The sequence below is a fragment of the Podarcis gaigeae genome (genome assembly GCF_964106915.1).
Source record: "Podarcis gaigeae genome assembly, chromosome: 12".
Lineage (NCBI taxonomy): Eukaryota > Metazoa > Chordata > Lepidosauria > Squamata > Lacertidae > Podarcis > Podarcis gaigeae.
The window spans coordinates 61,717,687-61,739,733 of record NC_139688.1 but is presented as its reverse complement, the minus strand read 5'-3'; the positions used below and the strand labels follow the sequence as shown (position 1 = coordinate 61,739,733).

General features: G+C 42.8%; 2 protein-coding genes across 3 annotated transcripts in view; one reads left to right on the top strand and one right to left on the bottom strand.

Annotated features, from left to right (window-relative positions):
• The window catches only part of ADCY1 (adenylate cyclase 1), a 392,554-nt gene that overhangs the window by 281,478 nt on the left and 89,029 nt on the right, over positions 1-22,047 (top strand). The gene's annotated exons all lie outside the window — the stretch shown is intronic.
• The window catches only part of IGFBP3 (insulin like growth factor binding protein 3), a 37,680-nt gene continuing 19,132 nt past the window's right edge, over positions 3,500-22,047 (bottom strand). For both annotated transcript variants that reach the window (XM_083706408.1, XM_083706409.1), the window contains one exon: positions 3,500-4,421. In XM_083706408.1, the coding sequence (XP_083562534.1) occupies positions 4,296-4,421 (126 nt within the window). In that variant the 3' untranslated portion in view covers positions 3,500-4,295. The remainder of the gene's footprint in view (positions 4,422-22,047) is intronic.

The window sequence follows — 22,047 nt, the reverse complement described above, 5'->3', positions numbered from 1 at the left end:
TTCTTGGAGAACCATCGTGTTTTATTTATATTTTTAATATATTTTTATTGCTGTCCAGGGATAGCTCATCCCCCACAAACCTTCAAATAATGACAAGCCAACTAGAAACATTGCTCCAGGCTGTGAGGCCTTTCAGAACATTTTTCCCAGGACAGAGGCAGAATGTGGCTGGCTTCTGCCTGCAATCTCCTCTCTTGATCATTGCCTAGTCCACATCTTCAGCAGATCAGAAATAAGGGCCAATATGCATGGCAACATGGTGCTCTTCCCTGTGCGAAGGCCCTCAGCCCCTTGTTCAACATCTTTGTAAGTGGCTTGGACAAAGGAATTGAGGGGATGCTCTTCAGATGGGCAGATTTTTGCAAAAATAAGATAGGTGGTGTACAAAAAGTTGTCATCCTTTTTCTTTGGCTATGTGCTTCCCTGGGGTCAAATGTTTTAATAATAGGCTCTACAACTTGAGAGTTACAGACTGTGTCCAGTGGCAGCCTTGTCTCACAAACAGTAATCAAATCAGCTCTCTTCACACTGTTTATTCAGACCTCTCAAAGAGTCTCCTGTAGTAATGGAGAGATCTGAAAGAGAGACACACTTGCCTCTTATTTGCTCTTCTCCTGGAGACACCTAGTTTGGCTGTCCTAGGGGATTTTAACATCCATGCTGACACGACCTTACAAGGAGCCGCTCAGGACGTCATGGAAAGCATGGCCTCCATGGGCTGTCCCTAAATAAGTCAGGCCCAACTCATAGCCGCAGACATGCCTTGGACCTGCTGTTCACCTCTATTGATGTTGGTAAGCTGACACTAAGCAAAAGCGAAACTAAACAAGTGCCATGGTCAGATCACTTCCTGGTGCAACTGGAGTTCTCCATGACCCTTCTCCTCTGCAGGGAGGTGGGACCGATTCGGATGGTCCGCCCCCGCCACTTAATGGATCCAAATGGTTTCCAGAGAGTGGTTGGGGATGCTTTATCCCATGTTGATGGCCTTTCAGCCGATTCCCTGGTGGCCCACTGGAATGTGGAGTTAACCAGGGCTATTGGCTGTTTGGCACTGAAGCGCCCTCTCCGATTGCATGGAGCCTGGACAGCCCCGTGGTTCTCCATAGATCTGAGGGCAATGAAACAATTGCTGAGACGGCTAGAGCACTGGTGGCGAATAACTCATTCTGAATCTGACCGGACAGAGGTTAGAGCTCAATGTTGAGCCTTACCAAGTGGTGATAGCGACAGCGAAGAAAACCTTCTTCACCAGCTCTATTGCATCTGCAGAAAACAGCAGCAGGAGACTCTTTCAGGTGGTTTGCAATTTAGCGGAACCACCTGGTCCAGTACAGACCAAATGATCTCCTGCAATGATTTTGAAAAGTTTTTTGCAGATAAAGTCACTCAGATTCGGGAAGAGGTAGACTCCACCTTGGGAGCAGGGCTGGGGCGGGAGAGTGCTAGAGTCCTGTCCTGTTGTGTGGGATCAATTCCAATCTGTTACCCCCGAGGATGTGGATAGGCTGCTTGGACGAGTGAAACCAACCACTTGTCTCCTAGATCCTTGCTCATCCTGGCTTATAAACGCTAGCCGGGAAGGGCTAGGCGATGGGCTTCGTGGGATGGTGAATGCTTCTCTCTGTGAGGGAGCCTTCCCAGACCCGCTGAAAGAGGCGGTTATTAAACCGCTTCTTAAAAAAAAACATATTTAGATACAGCCACAATGGTCAACTATCGCCCAGTCTCAAATCTTCCATCCTTTGGCAAGGTGATTGAGCGAGTGGTTGCTGAACAACTGCAGGCACGCGTGGGAGAAGCGGACTATTTGGATCCCTTCCAGTCGGGATTCAGGCCTCATCATGGGACTGAAACTGCCTTGGTCGCACTGGTTGATGATCTCCGGCGGGCTAGGGACAAAGGTGAGAGCTGTTTCCTAGTTCTGCTCGATATCTCAGCGGCCTTTGACACCATCGACCATAACATCCTTCTGGACTGTCTAGAGGGGCTGGGAGCTGGGGGCACTGTCATACAGTGGTTCCACTCCTTCCTCCTGGGCCGTGTTCAGAAAGTGGTGGGGAGGGAGGGATGAGTGTTCAGACCCCAGGGCTCTCACTTGTGGGGTGCCTCAGGGTTCTGTCCTCTCCCCCATGCTTTTCAACATTTACATGCAGCCGCTGGGAGAGATCATCACGGGGTTTGGGCTGGGTGTTCATCAGTATGCGGATGATACCCATCAGAACCAGTGAAGGCGGTGAAGGTCCTGTGTGAGTGTCTGGAGGTGGTTGGAGGATGGATGGTGGCTAACAGGTTGAGGTTGAATCCTGACAAGAAAGAAGTACTGCTTTTGGGGGACAGGAGGTGGGTGTGTCTGGAGGACTCCCTGGTCTGGAATGGGGTAAATGTGCCCCTGAAGGACCAGGTGCGCAGCCTGGGAGTCATTTTGGACTCACAGCTGTCCATGGAGGTGCAGGTCAATTCTGTGTCCAGGGCAGCTGTCTACCAGCTCCATCTGACACACCAGCTGACAACCTACCTGCCCATAGACTGTCTCGCCAGAGTGGTGCATGCTCTGGTTATCTCCCGCTTGGACTACTGCAATGTGCTCTACGTGGGGCTACCTTTGAAGGTGACCCGGAAACTAGAACTAATCCAGAACTCAGCAGCTAGACTGGTGACTAGGAACGGCCACCGAGACCTACATTGGCTCCCAGTACGTTTCCAAGCACAATTCAAAGTGTTGGTGTTGACCTTTAAAGGCCTAAATGGCCTTGGCCCAGTATACCTGAAGGAGCGTCTCCACCCCCATCGTTCTGCCCGGACACTGAGGTCCAGCACCGAGGGCCTTTTGGCGGTTCCCTCATTGCGAGAAGCAAAGTTACAGGGAACCATGCAGAGGGCCTTCTCGGTAGTGGTGCCCGCCCTGTGGAACGCCCTCCCACCAGATGTCAAAGAGAAAAACTACCAGACTTTTAGAAGACATCTGAAGGCAGCCCTGTTTGAGGAAGCTTTTGATGTGTAATAGACTATTGTATTTTAATATTCTGTTGGAAGCCGCCCAGTAAAGCAAGATGAGCGCCGCAACTCCAGAGTCGTACACGACTGGACATAACAGTCAGGGGGCCCTTTACCTTTTTACATGTATTTTCATCTCTGTCTCTGAGGTAACTAAAATCCTCCTTTTCCAGTCCGCCTAGTTAATGGCTTAATCAATCTTATAAACGCTTTGGATAGAGCTGATCAGACTAGCCCAGATAAGGTTAATTTAGGAGTGAACACCTTTCCTGAACTGTAGTTAGACATATAGAGCACTTAATGCAAAATAATATTCTTAGTATGGCAAATATAACTCTCATCTTAAAATAAGCTTCCCTGCTTGCTTTTCAAAACCCCTGCCATTTTTTGCTCCATGGACTTATGACATATTGAAAGGGTGAATACTACACTTATCTTGGAGATATAGATGCAGGCTTTGGAAAGTATTCTGGGGAAGAGAATTTGAAAGCATATGCTATAATGATTGTATAACATTTATGTTATATTTAAATAGTTTATTAAAAAACAATTATATTAAATACAGACTAACAGAATATTCATAATACAGTATATTTTACAGAAAAAATAGCCAAGTAGAAACATGTTTCTTTAAAAAAAAGTTCTTTGAGCTTTCTTTTTAATAAAATATTTTACCCGTGAAGATAAAAGTTTCTCGTCAGACCTGTATAAAGACAAAATAAAAATGCTTTTACTTTGAAACCTCGGGTGTGATCCACTCCACACTATATTACTTATAAGTAATTTCACTGGAATAAAAATGAGCTCATGCTTAACTCCCCAACTGAAATCCAGGCAACTTAAAAAGTGCTTAGCTAGGATTGCGTCTTATCCAGTATGTTTAATATCTTTACAAACTTACAGTCTATAAATTCTTCAACACAGAAGGAGAGTTATCTTTCGGGATCAAATTGGTCACAGGCTGTTAATTAAAAAAAACACAAAAAAACACAAAGTCAGTGGAGACTCCCTGAATCCATTCTGAAGTGCCTTTTAGCCCTTTAAATTTTTTCTGGGTATCCATAGTGCAGATTTAGTTGGGATTTCAGAACTCCTTGTGTGGCAAGATGGAAAGCCAGAAGTGTGTCAGTGGCAGGTTGCAGCTGCAGAGACCACAGAGACTGACTCCCTGCAGTATAAGAAGGGACAAAACTCTGAGCTCCCAAGTCTAGCGCAGTCTATGCTGCAGCCCAGTCATTCCAAGGCTTTTAATAGTTAAAATGCCATATGCAGATTCCACAGAAGGTGGTGGATATCCCTCATTTGCTTTCTAGATTGTAGCAATGGACATCTCCTTTCCCCTTCCCATCATATCCAGGGAGTCGCTGCCCATATTTATCCACACACCAGCAGTATCCTCTTTTTCGGCCTCTGGATGGACGACACTGCAAGACAAAAGATGAGATTTGATTAGTGGCATCAAGCCAAATGTTTTTGGTGGCATTATGCCTGACGTATAGCATGGAAGGCAGATTGAGAGTACATGGATCAAAACTGTAGGAGGGAAACAGCAGTGACCTTACTGTGGGAGTCTGCCATAGATCGCCAAGCCAGACTGCAGACTTGGATGATGCCTTGCGAGAACAGATTACCAAACATTCAAAAAGGAGAGATATAGTAGTCATGGGAGGCTTCAACTTCCCTGATCTGTTGAAACTCAAACTCTGCCAAGAATGTAAGGTCCAACAAATTCATCCATTGCCTCACTGACAATTTCATTTCCCAGAAGGTGGAAGAACCAAGAAGTCCTCAACAATGGGGGGGGGGGGGACGGGGACTGAAAGATGAAGCGGAAGTACCTGGAAACTTGGGAGGAAGTTTCATGATACAGACGCAAGGGAAAGCTGAGAGTAGTCAGACATGCACTCTGGACTTTAAGGCGGCCAATTTCAAAAAGCTGAAGCAGTGAGGGCTTTTTGGGTGAGGGGCACCTTGGGGTCCTACCAAAGCTCTGTTTTTCCCCAGTTCAGTTAACCCACACACAAAAACCTTGAAAAACTCTTTGGTGTTTTCCCTAAGTCAGAAAAATGTGCATGCATCTGGAGGGCATCAGCATGTGGTTTGAGACTCAAAGCCTGTGTTGTACACTGTCATCTTATCAGCGCTGCCAGTGCTGGGAATGAGTGGAATTTTGATGATCCACATAGAAGGCATACAATCAAAGTTTACTTCCAATGCCAAATGACTGTTAAGGTTCTAATTATCGCACCATAAAAGCTATTCATAGCAGCCCCAAAATGTGAAGAAGCCTTATAAATCACATTAATGTGTAACATTACACACTATAGCTGTCCACCACCATGGAGCTGCATCAACCTTTAATGAGTCTATGGTAACCTCATGAGTAAGGGAGTTGCATATGGACCCTTTATTTGGGAAAGAAAGGCACTCGATTTTTTTATAGGCCACAAAGGGAGCACATGCCTGGCCAAGACACTGTGGCAACAGAAGCCACTCTAGTTGCATCTGCTTGCCAGAGGAATTCCAGGCTTGCAGCTGACCTTTATGAGCAACCGAGCTATCACTTCATATTGAAGGCCTACATGCCTCTTTCCTAATATACAGGGCTGTCTTTGAAAATAAATAAAAATAATTTCTAGAGAAAGCATTATTCCCTGACATGATTTATCCAAACAGCAAAAGCAGAGGTTTGCTCAGAAATAATAATTTAGTAAAGATGGTGGGCAAGAAAGACTATTTTCCTGAACTCTCCTTTACAAGTTAAAAATAGCAAAGGTTATGTTTGGAGCACACATATTAGGAAGCATCTCAGGTGGGGATAGAAAGCTCTCTCTTTAATATCTGTGAACTGTCATATCGTGTGTTGCTTGGCAAACCTCCTTCTGCCAAATTGTAGAAGTTGTTGTCCACATGTTAACTGATTATTATTATCATTATTATTGTTTTATTTATACCCTGCCCATCTGGCTGTGTTGAATGTTGATAAGGTTTGATGGCATAGGATTTAGAGAGCACCTTACTGCCCAAAAAATGTTTTTTTTAGCATTGACATAGTTAGTTTGTTCAGGAGCGTTATATTTAGAGAGCGTGGCATGAATTTTGCCAGTCTTCACCTGGGAACACAGGAAGCTGCATTAGATGAAGTTAGACCACTGGTCCCCCTTATTCCACACTGGGGAATGCTGACGGACTCTGACAGCCCAGCCTAAAGTGGGCATCTTCGGCCTGCACTACCTGCTCTCTGGCAGACACGTTGCACTAGAAGGAAGCTGCCCTTGAGGGAACAGAAGCCACAGGACCTAACAATCCTCTCTCTTTTTCTCTTCTAAAGAAAACAAAAAGGAAGGAAATAATGGAAGAAAAAATAATGGATTATCTAGGACAAAATTATTCTTTTAGGCAACTTTAATGGAGTTACCCAACCGGATTACGACAGAAGGAAAAAAAACATAGCAAACGAAATAAATTACCAAACACTTTCTTCCAATTAATAGATTTAATTTGTCTGAATGATGCATGGAAGTTTAAACACCCAATGGAAAAGGAGTTCACCCACTTTTCTGATCCTAACAACTCAGCAGGAAGAACTGATGGAATCTGGATGTTGAGTGAAGTCAAAAAAGCTGAAATTCATCCCAGAACCATCTCAGATCACAGTTTGGTGGAAATTTGTTAAAAGGAAAAGAGAGGAAATTAAGGAGGTGGCGCATGAATGAAAGCTTATTAAAAGATGAAAAGATTTTACAGAAAGCCAAGCAAACATCAAAAGAGTATTTTGAAATGAATTTAAGGAACCGATCAAGGAACCAATGTGAAAATTGTCTGGGAAGCAAGCAAAGCAGTGTTTAGGGTTTTTTTCATCCAACTGAATGCATACAAAATAAAAATGAAGGAAAAAAACCTGAAGTATGGGAGAAACTGAAGAAAAAAGAGAATTATTTAAGATGATCAAGATGATGAAAATATCAAACAAAATATCAAAATTCTTCAAACCCAATTCTCAATGCTGATAAATGAAGAGCTAGAATGGAAAATTAAATGGTTGAATCACAAACATTTCGAATTTGGGAATAAGTCTGGAAAACTTTTGGTTTGGCAGCTAGAGAAAGAATAATCAACCAAATCAAAATAGAAGACAAATGGACCAAAATGAAATTAATAATAAATTTGTTAAATATTATAAAGAATTATGCAAAAAGGTCCAGAAGGAATAGATAAAATTAAAAATTACCTAGAAGAAAGCAAATTATCGTTGATCCCAGAGGATAAAATTACTTCATTGAATTCACCAATCATGTGCCTAGAGGTTCAACAAGCAATACAAAGATCAAAAATAGGGGAAACTCCTGGCCCAGATAGGGTCCCAGCAATTTATTATAAAAAAATGGAAGAAATTTTATTCCTTCCCCTAAAATATTTAATGAATGATATATTGATGAATGGAACTCTCCCAAACACGTGGAAGAAAGTTAAAGGTAAAGCTAAAGACTGACTCTGGGGTTGCGGTGCTCATCTCGCTTTTTTGGCCGAGGGAGCCAGCGTACAGCTTCCAGGTCATGTGGCCAGCATGACTAAGCCGCTTCTGGCAAACCACAGCAGCACACAGAAACACCGTTTACCTTCCCGCCGGAGCAGTGCCTATTTATCTACTTGCACTTTCGAACTGCTAGGTTGGCAGGAGCTCGGACCAAGCAATGGGAGCTCACTCTGTCACAGGGATTCGAACCGCTGACCTTCTGATCAGCAAGTCCTAGGCTCTGTGGTTTAACCCACAGCACCACCTGCGTCCCTGGAAGAAAGTTACAGTATGCTTATCCCAAAACAAGTCGATTCAACAAACATAGCTAATTATAGACCGATCATATTGTGCTTCTAAACAATGACTACACAATGTTTGCAGACGTCTTAGCCTCCAGGGTCAAAACAACTCTCCAAGAATTGATACTTAGAGATCAGACTGGATTTCTACCTGGACGTCACATGCAGGAAAATCTTAGATGTGTGTTATTCATGTGTTGGAATACTTGGACTTTAAAATAGATAAACCTGCTGTGATTATGTTAGTTGATGCTGGAAAAGTGTTTGATAATATCTCGTGGAAATTCATGAAAGAATTATTGAAAGAAATGAGGTTTGGAGAATCCTTTTGTAGAGGAATAAGTGCTATAAATGCTGAACAGTGAGCTAAAATAATCATTAATGGCAATATCATGAAGGAATGCCAAATTAGCAAAGGTACATGCCAAGGCTGCCCTTTATCTCCTCTAATATTTATTTTGGTATTGGAAATCTTAAATAAAAAAAATATAAGAAGTCAAATTAAAGGGATAACCTTAGGGAACCGGGCTTATAAAATAAAGGCTTTCACCGATGACTTGCTAATAATGACGGAAAATCCAAAAGAGAGTCTATCAAAAATAATTGAAATAATACAAGAATTTGGTGAAGTAGCAGGCTTTAAATTGAACAAAACAAAAACAAAATTATTGGTTAAAAATATATCAGTTCAAGAAAAAGAAGAATTGGAAAAAACATTTGGCCTGAAAATTTGCCAAAAAGCAAAGTGCCTGGGTATTTGGCTAACCCCAAAGAAGAGCAACCTGTTTCAGGATAATTATGTAAAAACTTGGGAGGAGATCAAAAGAAACTTGGATATTTGGACTCAAGTTATCTTTTACAGGAAGAATTTCAGTTATAAAAGTGAGTGTACTACCTAAATTACTTTTTCTATTTCAATCGATTCCTGTTCTGGGTGGGACGGGCTGCCTCAAGGAATGGCAAATATCTATTTCAAGGTTCATCTGGCAGGGGAAGAGGCCCAGAATCAAATATCAGATTTTAATTGGCATTAAAGACAGAGGAGGCCTGTCCCTGCCAGATTTAAGATTGTATTACGAGGCGGACTGTCTTATGTGGGTAAAAGAATGGTGTACACTCAAAAATCCAGAACGGCTTGATTTAGAGGGATACAACAATAGGTACGGCTGGCACGCATACCTAGCATACGAGAAAGTAAAAGTACACCAAAACTTCCTGAATCACATTATTAGGAAATCACTGTACAAGATCTGGGAAAAATATAAAGATCTCTTAGAACTTAAAGTGCCTTGGTGGATATCTCCAACTGAGGTACTAGCGGTAAAAAGAAAAAATACAGAGGGAAATTGGCCGACATACCAAGTTCTGTTGAAAGAAGAGGAGAACCAGTTAAAATTGAAGAAATTTGAATAAGTGAGAGAATACATTGCTGACTGGTTCCAATATTTCCCATTATTTGAGAGATTTAAAGTTGACAAAGGAAAAGGCATCGCTCTAGAAAACTCAAGTTTTGAAATACATTTAATCAAGACCAAAACCAAAGTTCTCTCAAAAACATGCTGACTCCTCCTTGACTGGGAAGCCAAGGAGAAGGAGGTTAAACCAACTATGATTAGATGGGCCCAAGATTTTGGCCACAATATAGAGATACCACAAGGGAAAACCTCCAAAAGATGTTCTATCGCTGGCATTTGACACCTTGCAAACTAGCTAAGATGTATAAAAACCTTGCAAACAATTGCTGGAGATGTGGAGAGCCTGATGGAACTACATTGCATTATGTGGTGGACATGCAAAAAGATTAAACCATTCTGGAATGCTATTTATCTTGAACTTAAAAGAATATTGAAAGTGAATATCCCGAAAAAAACAGAATCATTTTTACTGGGCATTACTGGTTTGGAAATTCCAAAAAGATATTATTATTATTATTATTATTATTATTATTATTATTATTATTATTATTATACTATGCCCTTCCCAGCCCAGCCCAGGCTCAGCTAACACTGAATATAAATACAGTAAAAATATATTTTAAAAAAACAAAAAAAACAGGTGATTAAAGTATAAGTTAGAAAAAGGAAAATCTTTTTGTATGCTGCCATGGCTGCGAGGGTTATAATATCTACACCTTGGAAAAGTGGATACATGCCCACCAGATTTGATTGGACATTGGAACTGACAGAATATGTGAAGTTAGATTATTTATCAGAAATAATTTAATATAAATCCAAGCAGGAGTTTGTTTCAAATTGGAAATATTTTAAGGAATATTTAAAAAGTAGTTGCTCCAATCTGAAAACGGTAGCGGCCTTTGAGTAATTTCTGTAGATAATAAATATCAAAAGGAAAACACAAAGAAACGGCAATATCTTAAATAATAAGAAAATAGATAAATATAGGCAATAAGTTTACTAGCACAAAATGGAGACGGGAAGTCATTTATTTATGAATAATATGATTTTTAAAATTGCATCTTCCTTCTTTTTATGCGTGTGTATGTAACATTTGATGATTTAGGGTTGATGATAATAATGAATATAAATATACTTTGGAAACAGATGTAAAGTTATGGTGTAAAGATACAATTGTGAGCAATAAAGCAGAAAAGATTTTTAAAAATTAAAGAAATAAAAATGAAGAAAACAAAAAGGTGTTCGCAAAGAAGGATTATCTTAAGAAAAAGAAAACCTATCCATCACCAAGGACTATGGCTTCCGCAAAGCCCACCATGAGAGCCAGATGAGATGGTCCAGTTTTTGCATGTCTCCTCTTGGCCCTCTACAGGTGCAAAGGAATCTGAAGCTGAGTGTCTGCTCAGAGCCTCCCTTTCTTCCTCACAGATGTCAGTCACACTTTCAGCGCTGACAGTCAAGGGGTAGGTAAACCAACCATTTCGCCAGTTGTATTACGGTGCCTGGGAAGAAGCGAGGAGGTAGGCCGCCTCTTGCTCTGGGGTCCTGCTAGGTGCTTAAAGGACTTGGGATGGAGGTTTGTGACACAAATTCGCACAGCCTAATTTATCTGTAGAGATACCTCTAGGCAAGGCAAGTGTTGGGGTCTTACCAGCAGTGCACTTTAAGCCAAGTGACTACATGTAGTTTTTTTAAAAAATGGAAGGAAAAGGTCCACGCAGAAATCCAATGAGGCCAAAGATGGAGCTTATTGAGGAAAGTCCCTGGGTGTCTCCTAGCAACTGAATGACAAGGAGACCAAACTAACTGATGCTTTTAAAAATATGCTGGTGTTCCAAATTAGTGATGCATTTCACAAATGAGACCAGCTTCCCTGCAGAGACTGCTGCCCTGCCCCCCCCCCCAGTTGCGAGGCAAGACTCAAGCATCATCCACATGAACTATGACAACTGCAAGAAGTCCTGAAGATATTCACAAAACAAGAGGTTTATTTCAATGCTGAGCTCTTTGGGCTATTTAACCCCTACTTTCTGCTAGGTCTACAATCCCTCAGCGAGGACAGTTTGGGAACAGCGGGTCCCTCTTTCCCTTCTCTGGCTGCAGCCTCCTGTCATGGAGCCAGCATTACCCACAACCTTCCAGGGTTTGTGTTCATCAAAAAGCTGCACATTGTGCTGGGCAGACTCCTCTGCCTCCCAAATGTTTGCTTTATCCATGTTTATATCATTACAGTATATGAACTAACACAGCTTTATTCTAGCAGAAAAATAAAGGGTGTATTCTCTTAGACCTTCAGGCAGGAAAAGCAAACATCATGCCACATGCTAGAATAGCACAATGCTGGCTGTTCTACAGAGAGATCCTCAAGGGGTTGGCCGGCTGGCACTCTGTGCATGCAACAATCCTATGTGCTGAAATGGAGCCCTGCCCCAGAACGAGAGGAAAACCTGTGGCAGAGTTAACAATTGGCTGAGTGCCAGTGGGGAGAAGATGTCACCATTTTTCTTCATTTGTCCCTTTGCTACATAGGTGAATTTTGGATCAAGTGGGCTTAAATACAACTTCTTCAATAACTGTTGTCATTTGTGAGTGTTTTGTGAGGGGTGTGTGGGAGCAACTGATATCCGAATGGACCATAGTGGATCACTGGCATGCAAAGCCACATGGCACCAAAATATGGACAGGGGCATTGTCAGGGTGGGACAGAGCACAGAAGAAACCACTTGCCTACATCAGCTCAAAAGGCTTTCTGCAATCTTCCAGCCAGCTACATATAATCACAATATTATGTTGCTGTGGATGTGCATCTCATAGGGCAACACAGCAGGAAGGAAACTATGTGATCTCAAAAAGCAAACTAGAGAGCCTGTTTTTCTGCCACCAGAAAATGAGTAGCTAGGGCAGAGGGTTAGGGCAGAGAGTGTCTAAAGCAAGCAAGATTAACAAGTATTCATTGCTTGAATACTTAAATTTTCGGCAGATTCACCAACAAAGAATCACAAAACTGTAGAGCTGGAAGGGACCCCTGCAATGCAAGAATCTCCACTAAGGCATCCATGACAGATGGCCATCCAACCTCTGCTTAAAAACCTCCAAGAAAGGAGAGTTTGCAAGGGAGACCTTTCCACTGCAAAACAGCTCTTCCTCTCAGAAAGTTCTTCCTGATGTTTAGTCGGAATCTCCTCTCTTTCAGAGTCTCCTCAAACTGCAACGGTGCCTCTTGCTCGCCTGGGAGATGTGCCTATAGAAACCTCTGACTGTGTGGCTGCCCTGAAGGCCAATGTCCTGCTGCTCACACTCCAAGCTCAAGTGGCGACCGACTCCAGAGGGTTGTTCCCTTGGAACGTAGCTCAGCGGAGCCAGTGGTGTCTTTAGGGTATGTGGTTTTCTTTGCACCTTTTTAGCACTTCAGTGGGTCTTGCTTCTCCATTAGATTTCTAGGGAAGCCCCCAATTCAGCTTTGTGTCCAGCACAGAGCAAGACATGTCCCTTGGTCTTTGACTTCCAGCATTAACCAAAGCTCCTTGGCTCATTGCTCCCCATCCTAGAGGGACCTGGCATCTAGCCAGGTGAAGGGTGGGCAGGTGAGGAGAGCAGCATCCCTTTGTTGCCACGACGGCCACATGGCTCACTCTGGGAGATGCTGATGAGAACACTGAAGGGGCCAAGCAAGGCCAGTCAATGCCTTATAAAGAAGCCAGCCAACTGGTTCAGCATGTTCCCCTCGCACAGATTCTCACAATCCTACATTCACAGGCTCCCTGGTCTGGAAGGGACCCCCAAGCCTGTAACAATATAATTCAACTTCCTGCACACAGGAAACTAGCATGTCAGGGAGAAGGGTCTACCTTAGCCCTCTACCTGACAGTTTTTGTCATGTGAAGTGTTGGCGGGAGATGAAGGAATGTAAGCATACAAATCCCTACTTGCAGTCTGAAGTGGGACATCCCAGGAACAGGTTGAGCGAGAACAAAGCCTTCTAAGCTGGTTTGCTTTACATGCTGCATCATTTTCCTACCTGCCGCTTTTCTCCCACAGCTCCCCTTTTGAAATGTTTTTCTACCCCCGACTTTGGCAGAGCTACAGATGTACACTCCCCCCTGACATGAAGCAACACACAGCACAACGCTTGCTCCAGAGGAATTATGAACTGAAATTGGGGGGAGGGGTGGCCAAGCTGGAAGTGGAGAGGACTGTGCAAAAAAAATAAAATGCTCTGTGTCTGACAGGATAGAGCCCCAAGGGGACGTCTGAACATATCCATAGTGCTGGAGTGCAAACAGTCCTCCTGGAGCAGCACAGCTGCTGGAATTTCAATGCCCACCCCCACCCCTGCCCACCCCATGAAATAAATCCAAGGTTCAAACTAATAAGGAGCGAGGCATCAGCTGCTGCTGCATGGAGCCTGCATCTGAAGTTACTGCAAACGATAGCTGTGAGAGACAGCGAGCACCAATTTCCAGGAACGTGTACTCAGTTATTGTTCTTGGTAATAAATCAGGCAACAGCCCAAAGTGGCAAAAGCTATGCTTACTGTTGATTAATTTGATCAACTTTTCTTAATTTATTATGCCTTGGTTGTGGCAGTGGGCAAAAAGATTGTTAATAATGCTGTTATCTTTTAGGAGGTTGTATTTTAGAGGGTGAGAAGTGTAGACAGCATAGAGGCCAGGACTACCATCTGATATATAGGCACTTTAAACACACTGAACTCACTTCTGAGTAGACGCAGATGAACTTACTGTTTCTTAAAAGAAACATGCATAGGATTGCACTGTAAAGAGTGTATCTGCCTCTTTTTGAAAGGACTTTCCCTGGAAAAATATGTTTTGCAATGCAACAATTGTCACCCTGATCTCCATTGTCTGCCTTGCTTTCCAGTCTCCTGCCCATGCTTTAAGGGGACGAGGGAAGGTGGATGGGTGTCACCCTCCTGGGAGTCAGTCAGTCAGTCAGTCAGTCAGTCAGTCAGTCAGTCAGTCAGCACCTGGGGCTCCTACTGCATATGGACACAGCTCATACCCCATGAGCTTTACCATCAACAGGTAACTGCATGCCTGCATAGTGTTAAGTTGTATCTGGCCACCAATCCAGAAATATTTCTTGGGTGGCTTACAAACAAGACCAAAGCAATATTAAAAATATAATGTATAAAAATTTAAAAACTAATTTTTAAACAAAAAATTCCTGGCAACCACATAAACTGGATAGTTTACAACCCAGATTAAAATTATAACAGTCAAATGTTAGTTTAAAATGCAACTAAAAAGGTCTCTGCTTGTGAGCTGTGGAAGCTCTTCCGCAGCATCAGTTACCACTGCAGAAAAGGGCCCCTGTTTGCTTGGTAAGCCCCCACCTCCCATCCCTTGGCAAAGAATCTGGAGCATCTTCAAGTTCACTTGCATGTGGCTTCGAAAGCTCCTTGCCAACCTCTCCAGTCCCCTCTGCCCCGAAGAGAGCGAGCCCCTTGCCTATCTAGCAGGAATCCCATCCCAGCTTCTTCATTTCTGGATAAAAAGAAGCTAAATGCACAATTCCAAATTGCTAAAAGCCAGAAAGAAGACCCTGCAAAATGATAGCATGACCATTGTAAAGAATTAGAAGACAATGTGAACTATCTGAAAATATGGTTCTAATTTCTTACATCTGGTCCATGGGATCACAAAGAGTCGGACACGACTAAACGACTAAACAGCAACAACAATTTTTTTACAAGGACCAACAAAAATTCACAAAGTAGCACAAACACTTTTGATTTAAAGAAAACTCTTCTTCAGGATGGACGTGAAACAAAAAAAAGGGAGGGGGGAGATTAAGATGTTTTAAGTGGAAGCCCAGACTTCTCTCCCCAGAGTGATTAAGTCAGATTGCGCCTGGTAATAAAGACTGCTTTGTCAGAAAATCTAAAAGTCAGCAGTTATTAGAATCCGTTTCTGGCCCTAATATTGGTCTACTGTAAGAAGATAGCAGAGCTAGGGGAGAACATGGTTACTGTAAAAGGAACAAGATCTAGATTAAGTACTTGAAACCTGAACTACAGCCCCAAATATAAAAGGAGGAAAATCCTCAGCTGTTCAAGATAAGCTGTAGGGGTAAATATAAAGCAAGTGTTGCACTCCTTCTACTTGGACAATGAAGAAAAGTGAAATCAAGGCCCCACAAATGCATTTATGCCTTGAACGATTGAAACTGCCTTTAAAGATGTCACACACAGAGAGAAAGTCAATACAGAGCCATATAAGCAACATATGGGGAAGCAGTTCTTTAACATAGAAGTCTGTGTCCTCTTTGGAAGGTACAGCAGGTTGGCTGGTCGCTTGATGTTGACTTTCTTCATTTCCAACTCCCAAACCACATAAAAGGCCAACTAAAACATACAGAGAATGCTTTACTAATAATATTTTCTAATGAAAGCACAGCAGACATCGCACATTTGCATCATTGCTGCAAAATGGCAACTGGAAGCAGGAGGTGTGGCCTGGGAAACCATTCATGGGAAAGACGGCGGTTCATGTGGCAAAACTATCTTTTAAAATGTAATGCGTCATGCAAAATAGCAAGGAAGCCTCGTGCAATATCAGCTTTAAGTACTTACATTTCTAAAAACAGGAGGTATTAGGAATCACCTGTCATGAAGCCATGTCTCCTAACTTGGAAATCATGATATAAAATTCTCATTCTCTAATGGTTGCCTGACATGTTTCAGAACTGACCTTGACACTGAAAACAGGTTAGGGATTTGGGACATCACTGTGTCACACATCACAAAGTACCATATTTTTCCATCTATAAGATGCCCCCATGTATAAGACGCCCCCTATTTTGGGGGACTCAGATTTAAGAAAATGGGGGGAGATGGCCCCATGTATAAGACGCCCCTTAATTTTTGACATTATTTTTTAGGGGAAAGACCTAGTCTGCTGGAGAAGAATAGCTTGACCACAATGGTCCAAGCATTGGTAACTTCAAGACTGAATTACTGCAACCCTTCAGCTTGGTCCAGAATGCTGCAGCACGACAACAACAGGGGAACACCTGGTACTGGGGATAATGGTTTCACTGATGCACAGGAAACTGAGATCATCCTACAGAAACCTGCAGAAAACCACAAGAAGCTAGCAGTTGGAGGGAATAACTTCTGCTTTCAGTTATTTCTATACTAATGCACAGTGTAAAGGAAACAAGCAGGACAAATTTGAGCTCTTAATACAGGATGATGAATATGACCTAATAGGCATTACTGAAATCTGGTATGAGAGTCATGACTGGAATGTAGAAATTGAGTGGTTTAACCCATTCAAAAAGGATTTACCAAACAGGAAGGAAGGAGTAACATTATATACAAATGATGTATACAACTTGTGAAGACATCTATGACTTGGAGCATGGAAGACAGATTGAGAGTATCTGGGTAAAAAACTATAGGAAAGGGAAACAACAGTGACCTTACTGTGTGTGCCTGCCATAGACCTTGAAGCCAGACTGAAAACTTGGACGATGTCTTCCTAGATCAGATCATCAAACATTCAAATAGGAGAGATATATTAGTCATGACAGACTTCAGCTGTTCCAATATTTAAAGGGTACTAAAGGAGCTTGCAGATATAATCTCAGAGCTTCTGTCTAATATTTGAGAATTCTTGGAGAACAGGTGAGGTCCCTGTGGAATTAAGGTGGGCAAATGTTGTCTCCATCTCCAAATCCGGGGGGGGGGGGGAGACCTAGACTGGTCAGCTTGATATCAATACAAGGAAAGGGCAGATTATTAAACGAAACCGCCTACAAAAGGATGCTGTGATTACCAAGACCCAGCATGGGTTTCTCAAAAATAAATCAAGCCACGTGAACCTCTTTTCTTTTTTTGAAGGAGTTCCAAGCTTGATGGATCAGGAGCAGGCAGTGGATGTAGTGTATTTTATTTCAGTAAGGCTTTTGACAAAGTTCCCCATGATGCACTTTCAGAGAAGTTGGTAACGTGAGCTGGAAGAGATAACCATTAGGTGGATTTGCAGCTGGCTGGTAGACCAAACCCAAAGAGTGCTTACTAATGTTTCCTCACCATCCTGGAAAAAAGTGACAAGTGGAGTGCTGAAGGGTTATGTTCTGGGTGCATAGCTGCTCAACATCTTTATAAATCTGAAGAAGTGTGCATGCACACGAAAGCTCATACCAAGAACTAACTTAGTTGGTCTTTAAGGTGCTACTGGAAGGAATTTTTGTTTTGTTTTGACTATGGCAGACCAACACGGCTACCTATCTGTATCTTTATAAATGACTTGGATGAAGAAATTGAGAAGGTGCTCATCCAATTTGCAAACGACACCAAACTGGGAGGGGTAGCTAATGCCACAGAAAACAGAATTGAGATTGAAGATACTTTAACAGATTGAACAAAATGAATTTTAATAGAGATAAATTTAAGGTTCTACACTTGGGAAGGAATAACCAGTTGCACAGATATAAGATTGGGGACAACTAGGCTACAGCAACAGAAGCCTTGTATCCAGATTGAGGGAAATCACAGTCCTGCTATATTCTGCCTTGATCAGACCACACCTGGAATACTGTGTCCAGTTCTGGGCACCACTATTTAAGAAGGTTATTGGCAAGCTGGAACATGTGCAAAGGAAGGGTGACCAAGATGATCAAGGGTCTAGAAACTAAGTCTTATGAGGAATGGTTAAGAGAGTTGGGTATGTTTAGCCTGGAAGAGGAGACTGAGAGGAGATAGTATAGCCATTTTCAAATATCTTAAGGGCTATCATATGGAAGAGGGAGCATGCTTGTTTTCTCCTGCTCTGGATAGTAGGATGCAAACCAATGGCTTCAATTTACAAGAAAAGAGATTTCTACTAAACATTTGGGAAAACTTTCTGACAATAAGAGCTGTTCGGCCGTGGAACAAACTCCCATGAGAGGTGGTAGACTCTCCTTCCTTGGATGTTTGTAAGCAGAGGTTTGATGGCCACCTGTCATGGATGCTTTAGCTGAGATTCATACATTGCAGGGGGTTGGACTAGATGACCCCCAATGCGGATTTTATGATTCTGTGATTGCCAACAAAAGTAAAATTCAGTATATTACACTCCTCCTCAAAGATCCTCAATAGCTTCAGTTTGTTATTGGGTCAAATTCAAGGTACAGTGGTACCTTGGGTTACATACGCTTCAGGTTACAGACGCTTCAGGTTACAGACTCCGCTAACCCAGAAATAGTACCTCGGATTAAGAACTTTGTTTCAGGATGAGAACAGAAATTGTGCAGCAGCGGCGCAGGAGGCCCCATTAGCAAAAGTGGTGCTTCAGGTTAAGAACAGTTTCAGGTTAAGAACAGACCTCCAGAACGAATTAAGTTCTTAAACCAAGGTACCACTGTAAAACCCTCAATAGTTTGGTGCCAGTATAAATGAAGGGTAGCTTTACTCTGTGTGCAGTCACTCAAGCACTTCAATCTGCAGAAGTCAAGAGAGCCTCTCAGGTGGATCTTAACAAATAGGTATGTTAATATGGGACAAAACGGAGGACATAGATGATGCCTTCCTGGAACAGATGGCCAAGCATGCAAAAGGAAGGGAGATAGTGGTAATGGGGGACTTCAATTATCCGGATATTTGTTGGATGTCAAACTCAGCTAAGAGCATAAGGTCAAACAGATTCCTCACTGGCCTTGCAGACAACTTCATTGTCCAGAAAGTGGGAGAAGCAACAAGAGGAACAGCCATTTTAGATCTGGTCCTAACCAATGTTGATGACCTGGTTAGTGGAGTAGAAGTGGAAGGATCATTAGGTGCGAGTGATCATGCTCTTCTGAAGTTTACTATACAGCGGAAAGGAGCAGCCAAGCATACTAGGACTCAATTTCTTGACTTTAAGAAAGCCGACTTCATAAAACTTAGGGAAGTGCTGGGTGAGATCCCATGGACAGTAATACTAAAAGGAAAGGGAGTTCATGATGGCTGGGAGTTTGTTAAGAGGGAGATAGTAAAAGCACAACTTCAGGCCATACCAATGAGACGGAAACATGGAAGGTGCCTAAAGAAGCCAGGGTGGCTATCTAAAGAACTTTTAACTGAGTTAAGATTAAAAAAGGATGTGTACAAAAAATGGGAAAGGGGGGAAACCACCAAAGAGGAAGTCAAACAAATAGCCAGCACGTGTAGACACAAAGTCAGAAAAGCTAAAGCACAGAATGAACTCAGGCTTGCTAGAGAGGTTAAAAGCAACAAAAAAGGCTTTTATGGGTATGTTCGTAGCAAAAGAAAGAACAAAGAAACAGTGGGGTCACTCAGAGGAGAAGATGGTGAAATGCAAACAGGGGACACACAAAGGGCTGAACTCCTCAATGCCCTTCTTTGCCTCTGTCTTCTCCGATAAAGAAAACAATGCCCGACCTGAAGAATTTGGAGCAAATGATTCAGGCAGAGAAAACACAGCCCAGAATAACTAAGGAGATAGTACAAGAATACTTGGCTAGTCTAGATGTATTCAAGTCTCCAGGGCCAGATGAACTGCATCCAAGAGTATTAAAAGAACTGGCAGATGTGATCTCAGAATCACTGGCAGTCATCTTTGAGAATTCCTGGAGAACAGGCGAAGTCCCGGCAGACCGGAGGAGGGCAAATGTTGTCCCTATTTTCAAAAAGGGGAAAAGAGGGGAACAAAATAATTACCGCCCAGTCAGTCTGACATCAATACCAGGGAAGATTCTGGAGCAGATCATTAAGCAAACAGTCTGTGAGCACCTAGAAAGGAATGCTGTGATCACCAATAGTCAGCATGGATTTCTGAAAAATAAGTCATGTCAGACGAACCTGATCTCGTTTTTTGACAGAATTACATGCCTGGTAGATGAAGGGAACGCAGTGGATGTAGCCTACCTTGATTTCAGCAAGGCATTTGACAAGGTGCCCCATGATCTTCTTGTAAAGAAGCTGGTAAAATGCGGTCTTGACCATGCTACCACTCAGTGGATTTGTAACTGGCTGACTGACCGAATCCAAAGGGTGCTCATCAATGGTTCCTCTTCATCCTGGAGAAGAGTGACTAGTGGGGTGCCACAGGGTTCTGTCTTGGGCCCGGTCTTATTCAACATCTTTATCAATGACTTGGATGATGGACTCAAGGGCATCCTGATCAAATTTGCAGATGACACCAAACTGGGAAGGGTGGCTAACACCCCAGAGGACAGGATCACACTTCAAAACGACCTTGACAGATTAGAGAACTGGGCCAAAACAAACAAGATGAATTTTAACAGGGAGAAATGTAAAGTATTGCACTTGGGCAAAAAAAATGAGAGGCACAAATACAAGATGGGTGACACCTGGCTTGAGAGCAGTACATGTGAAAAGGATCTAGGAGTCTTGGTTGACCACAAACTTGACATAAGCCAACAGTGTGACGCGGCAGCTAAAAAAGCCAATGCAATTCGACTTCCGGAGGCGGCGCGAACGGCAATGGCGGTCCTTTCTCCTTTGTGAGGAGGAAGCTCCGCAGAAAAAGGGTCGTCCGTTACGGCGAAACGGAGACCCGCTTTGGAGACCCACAGGCAGCAAGAGCCTGTGGTCCTGAGACTCGGCGGGCACCAGGAGCGACCCCCAAATCGCTGAAGGAACCCCGTAAGGGGCTCTGGATCGGTGGAGGGGGCTGTGGTGCTGTGAGTCGGTTCACGATCTGCGGAGTGAAGCCGCGCTGCTGCTGCCGGTGAGCGCTGACCTCTTTTCCTGCAAAATTGGAGTTGAAAAAGCTACAACCCGTGAGTAAGGATCATATTTTATTGGAGATTTGAATTTAAACTGAATTTGGCCGAAAGCGGAGAGACGAAAAGCAGGAAGTCCGTCTTCCGCTCCCACTGAATATCAAAGCAAAGAGCTGGAGAGTGAAGGTAAAGAGAGACTTTTTGAGCTACTTGATTTGAGCACCCATTGAACTTTATATTAAGTGGATTTAGAGCTGTGAATGGTGGATTTTTTGTTTCTTATTGGCATGGTGACATCTTCTTCTTATGGGATTTACATTATAAGCAAGAAACCCAGGTGCTGGAGCTGCCTGTGCAACTGAACTGTCAGTCTGCTGACATGGTTACTTTGAATCTGAACTTTGAAACAATCTGAGAACCTGCTATTTTGAAACATTGAGAATATCAGCTAGCACTATTTGAAACACTGTCATTGTTTAACAGCAAATTCTGACTCTGCTGGGAACTATTTGTGAGGGCTTTGGACTTTGAATTTTAAACAGTTATTAATTGTACTGGACTGAATTTTATTTCTTCCTCAAAACTATTACAAACTCCCCCTAGAGGATTTGGAATTTACAACAGAGACTTTTATTTTACTTTCTATTTCCCGGCCTCCTGTATGACTGTTACCATCTGGGCCGTTGCTTTCTCATGGGAACTCAGCCTGACCTTGACTTTTAGATAACTTTGGAATGAGTGGCGCAAAAAGAAAGGGGGGACCAAGAACCAGACAAACAACTCTAACAACTGTAACTGCAGCCTCACAGGCACGCAGATCATCTGTGCCTACTTTACCATCTGAGGAAAAAGCTGCCTCTCTGCCACAGGCAGGGGAGGAAGAAACTGAGGAATTACAATTAGAAGAGATGGCCTCAGGAGCATCTGGCTCTGTTCTAGAAAGAATCCTAGAGAAATTGGAATCTTTGGATAGGAAAGTGGACCAGCAAACAGCAAAAATAGATTTAAACACAGAAACTTTAAATAAATTGTCTGGGCAAGTTGCACAGAACGCACAAGCTATTGGACAACTGAAGGAAGCTGCAGGTGAAAATCAGAAACTGGCTGAAGACACCAGCCA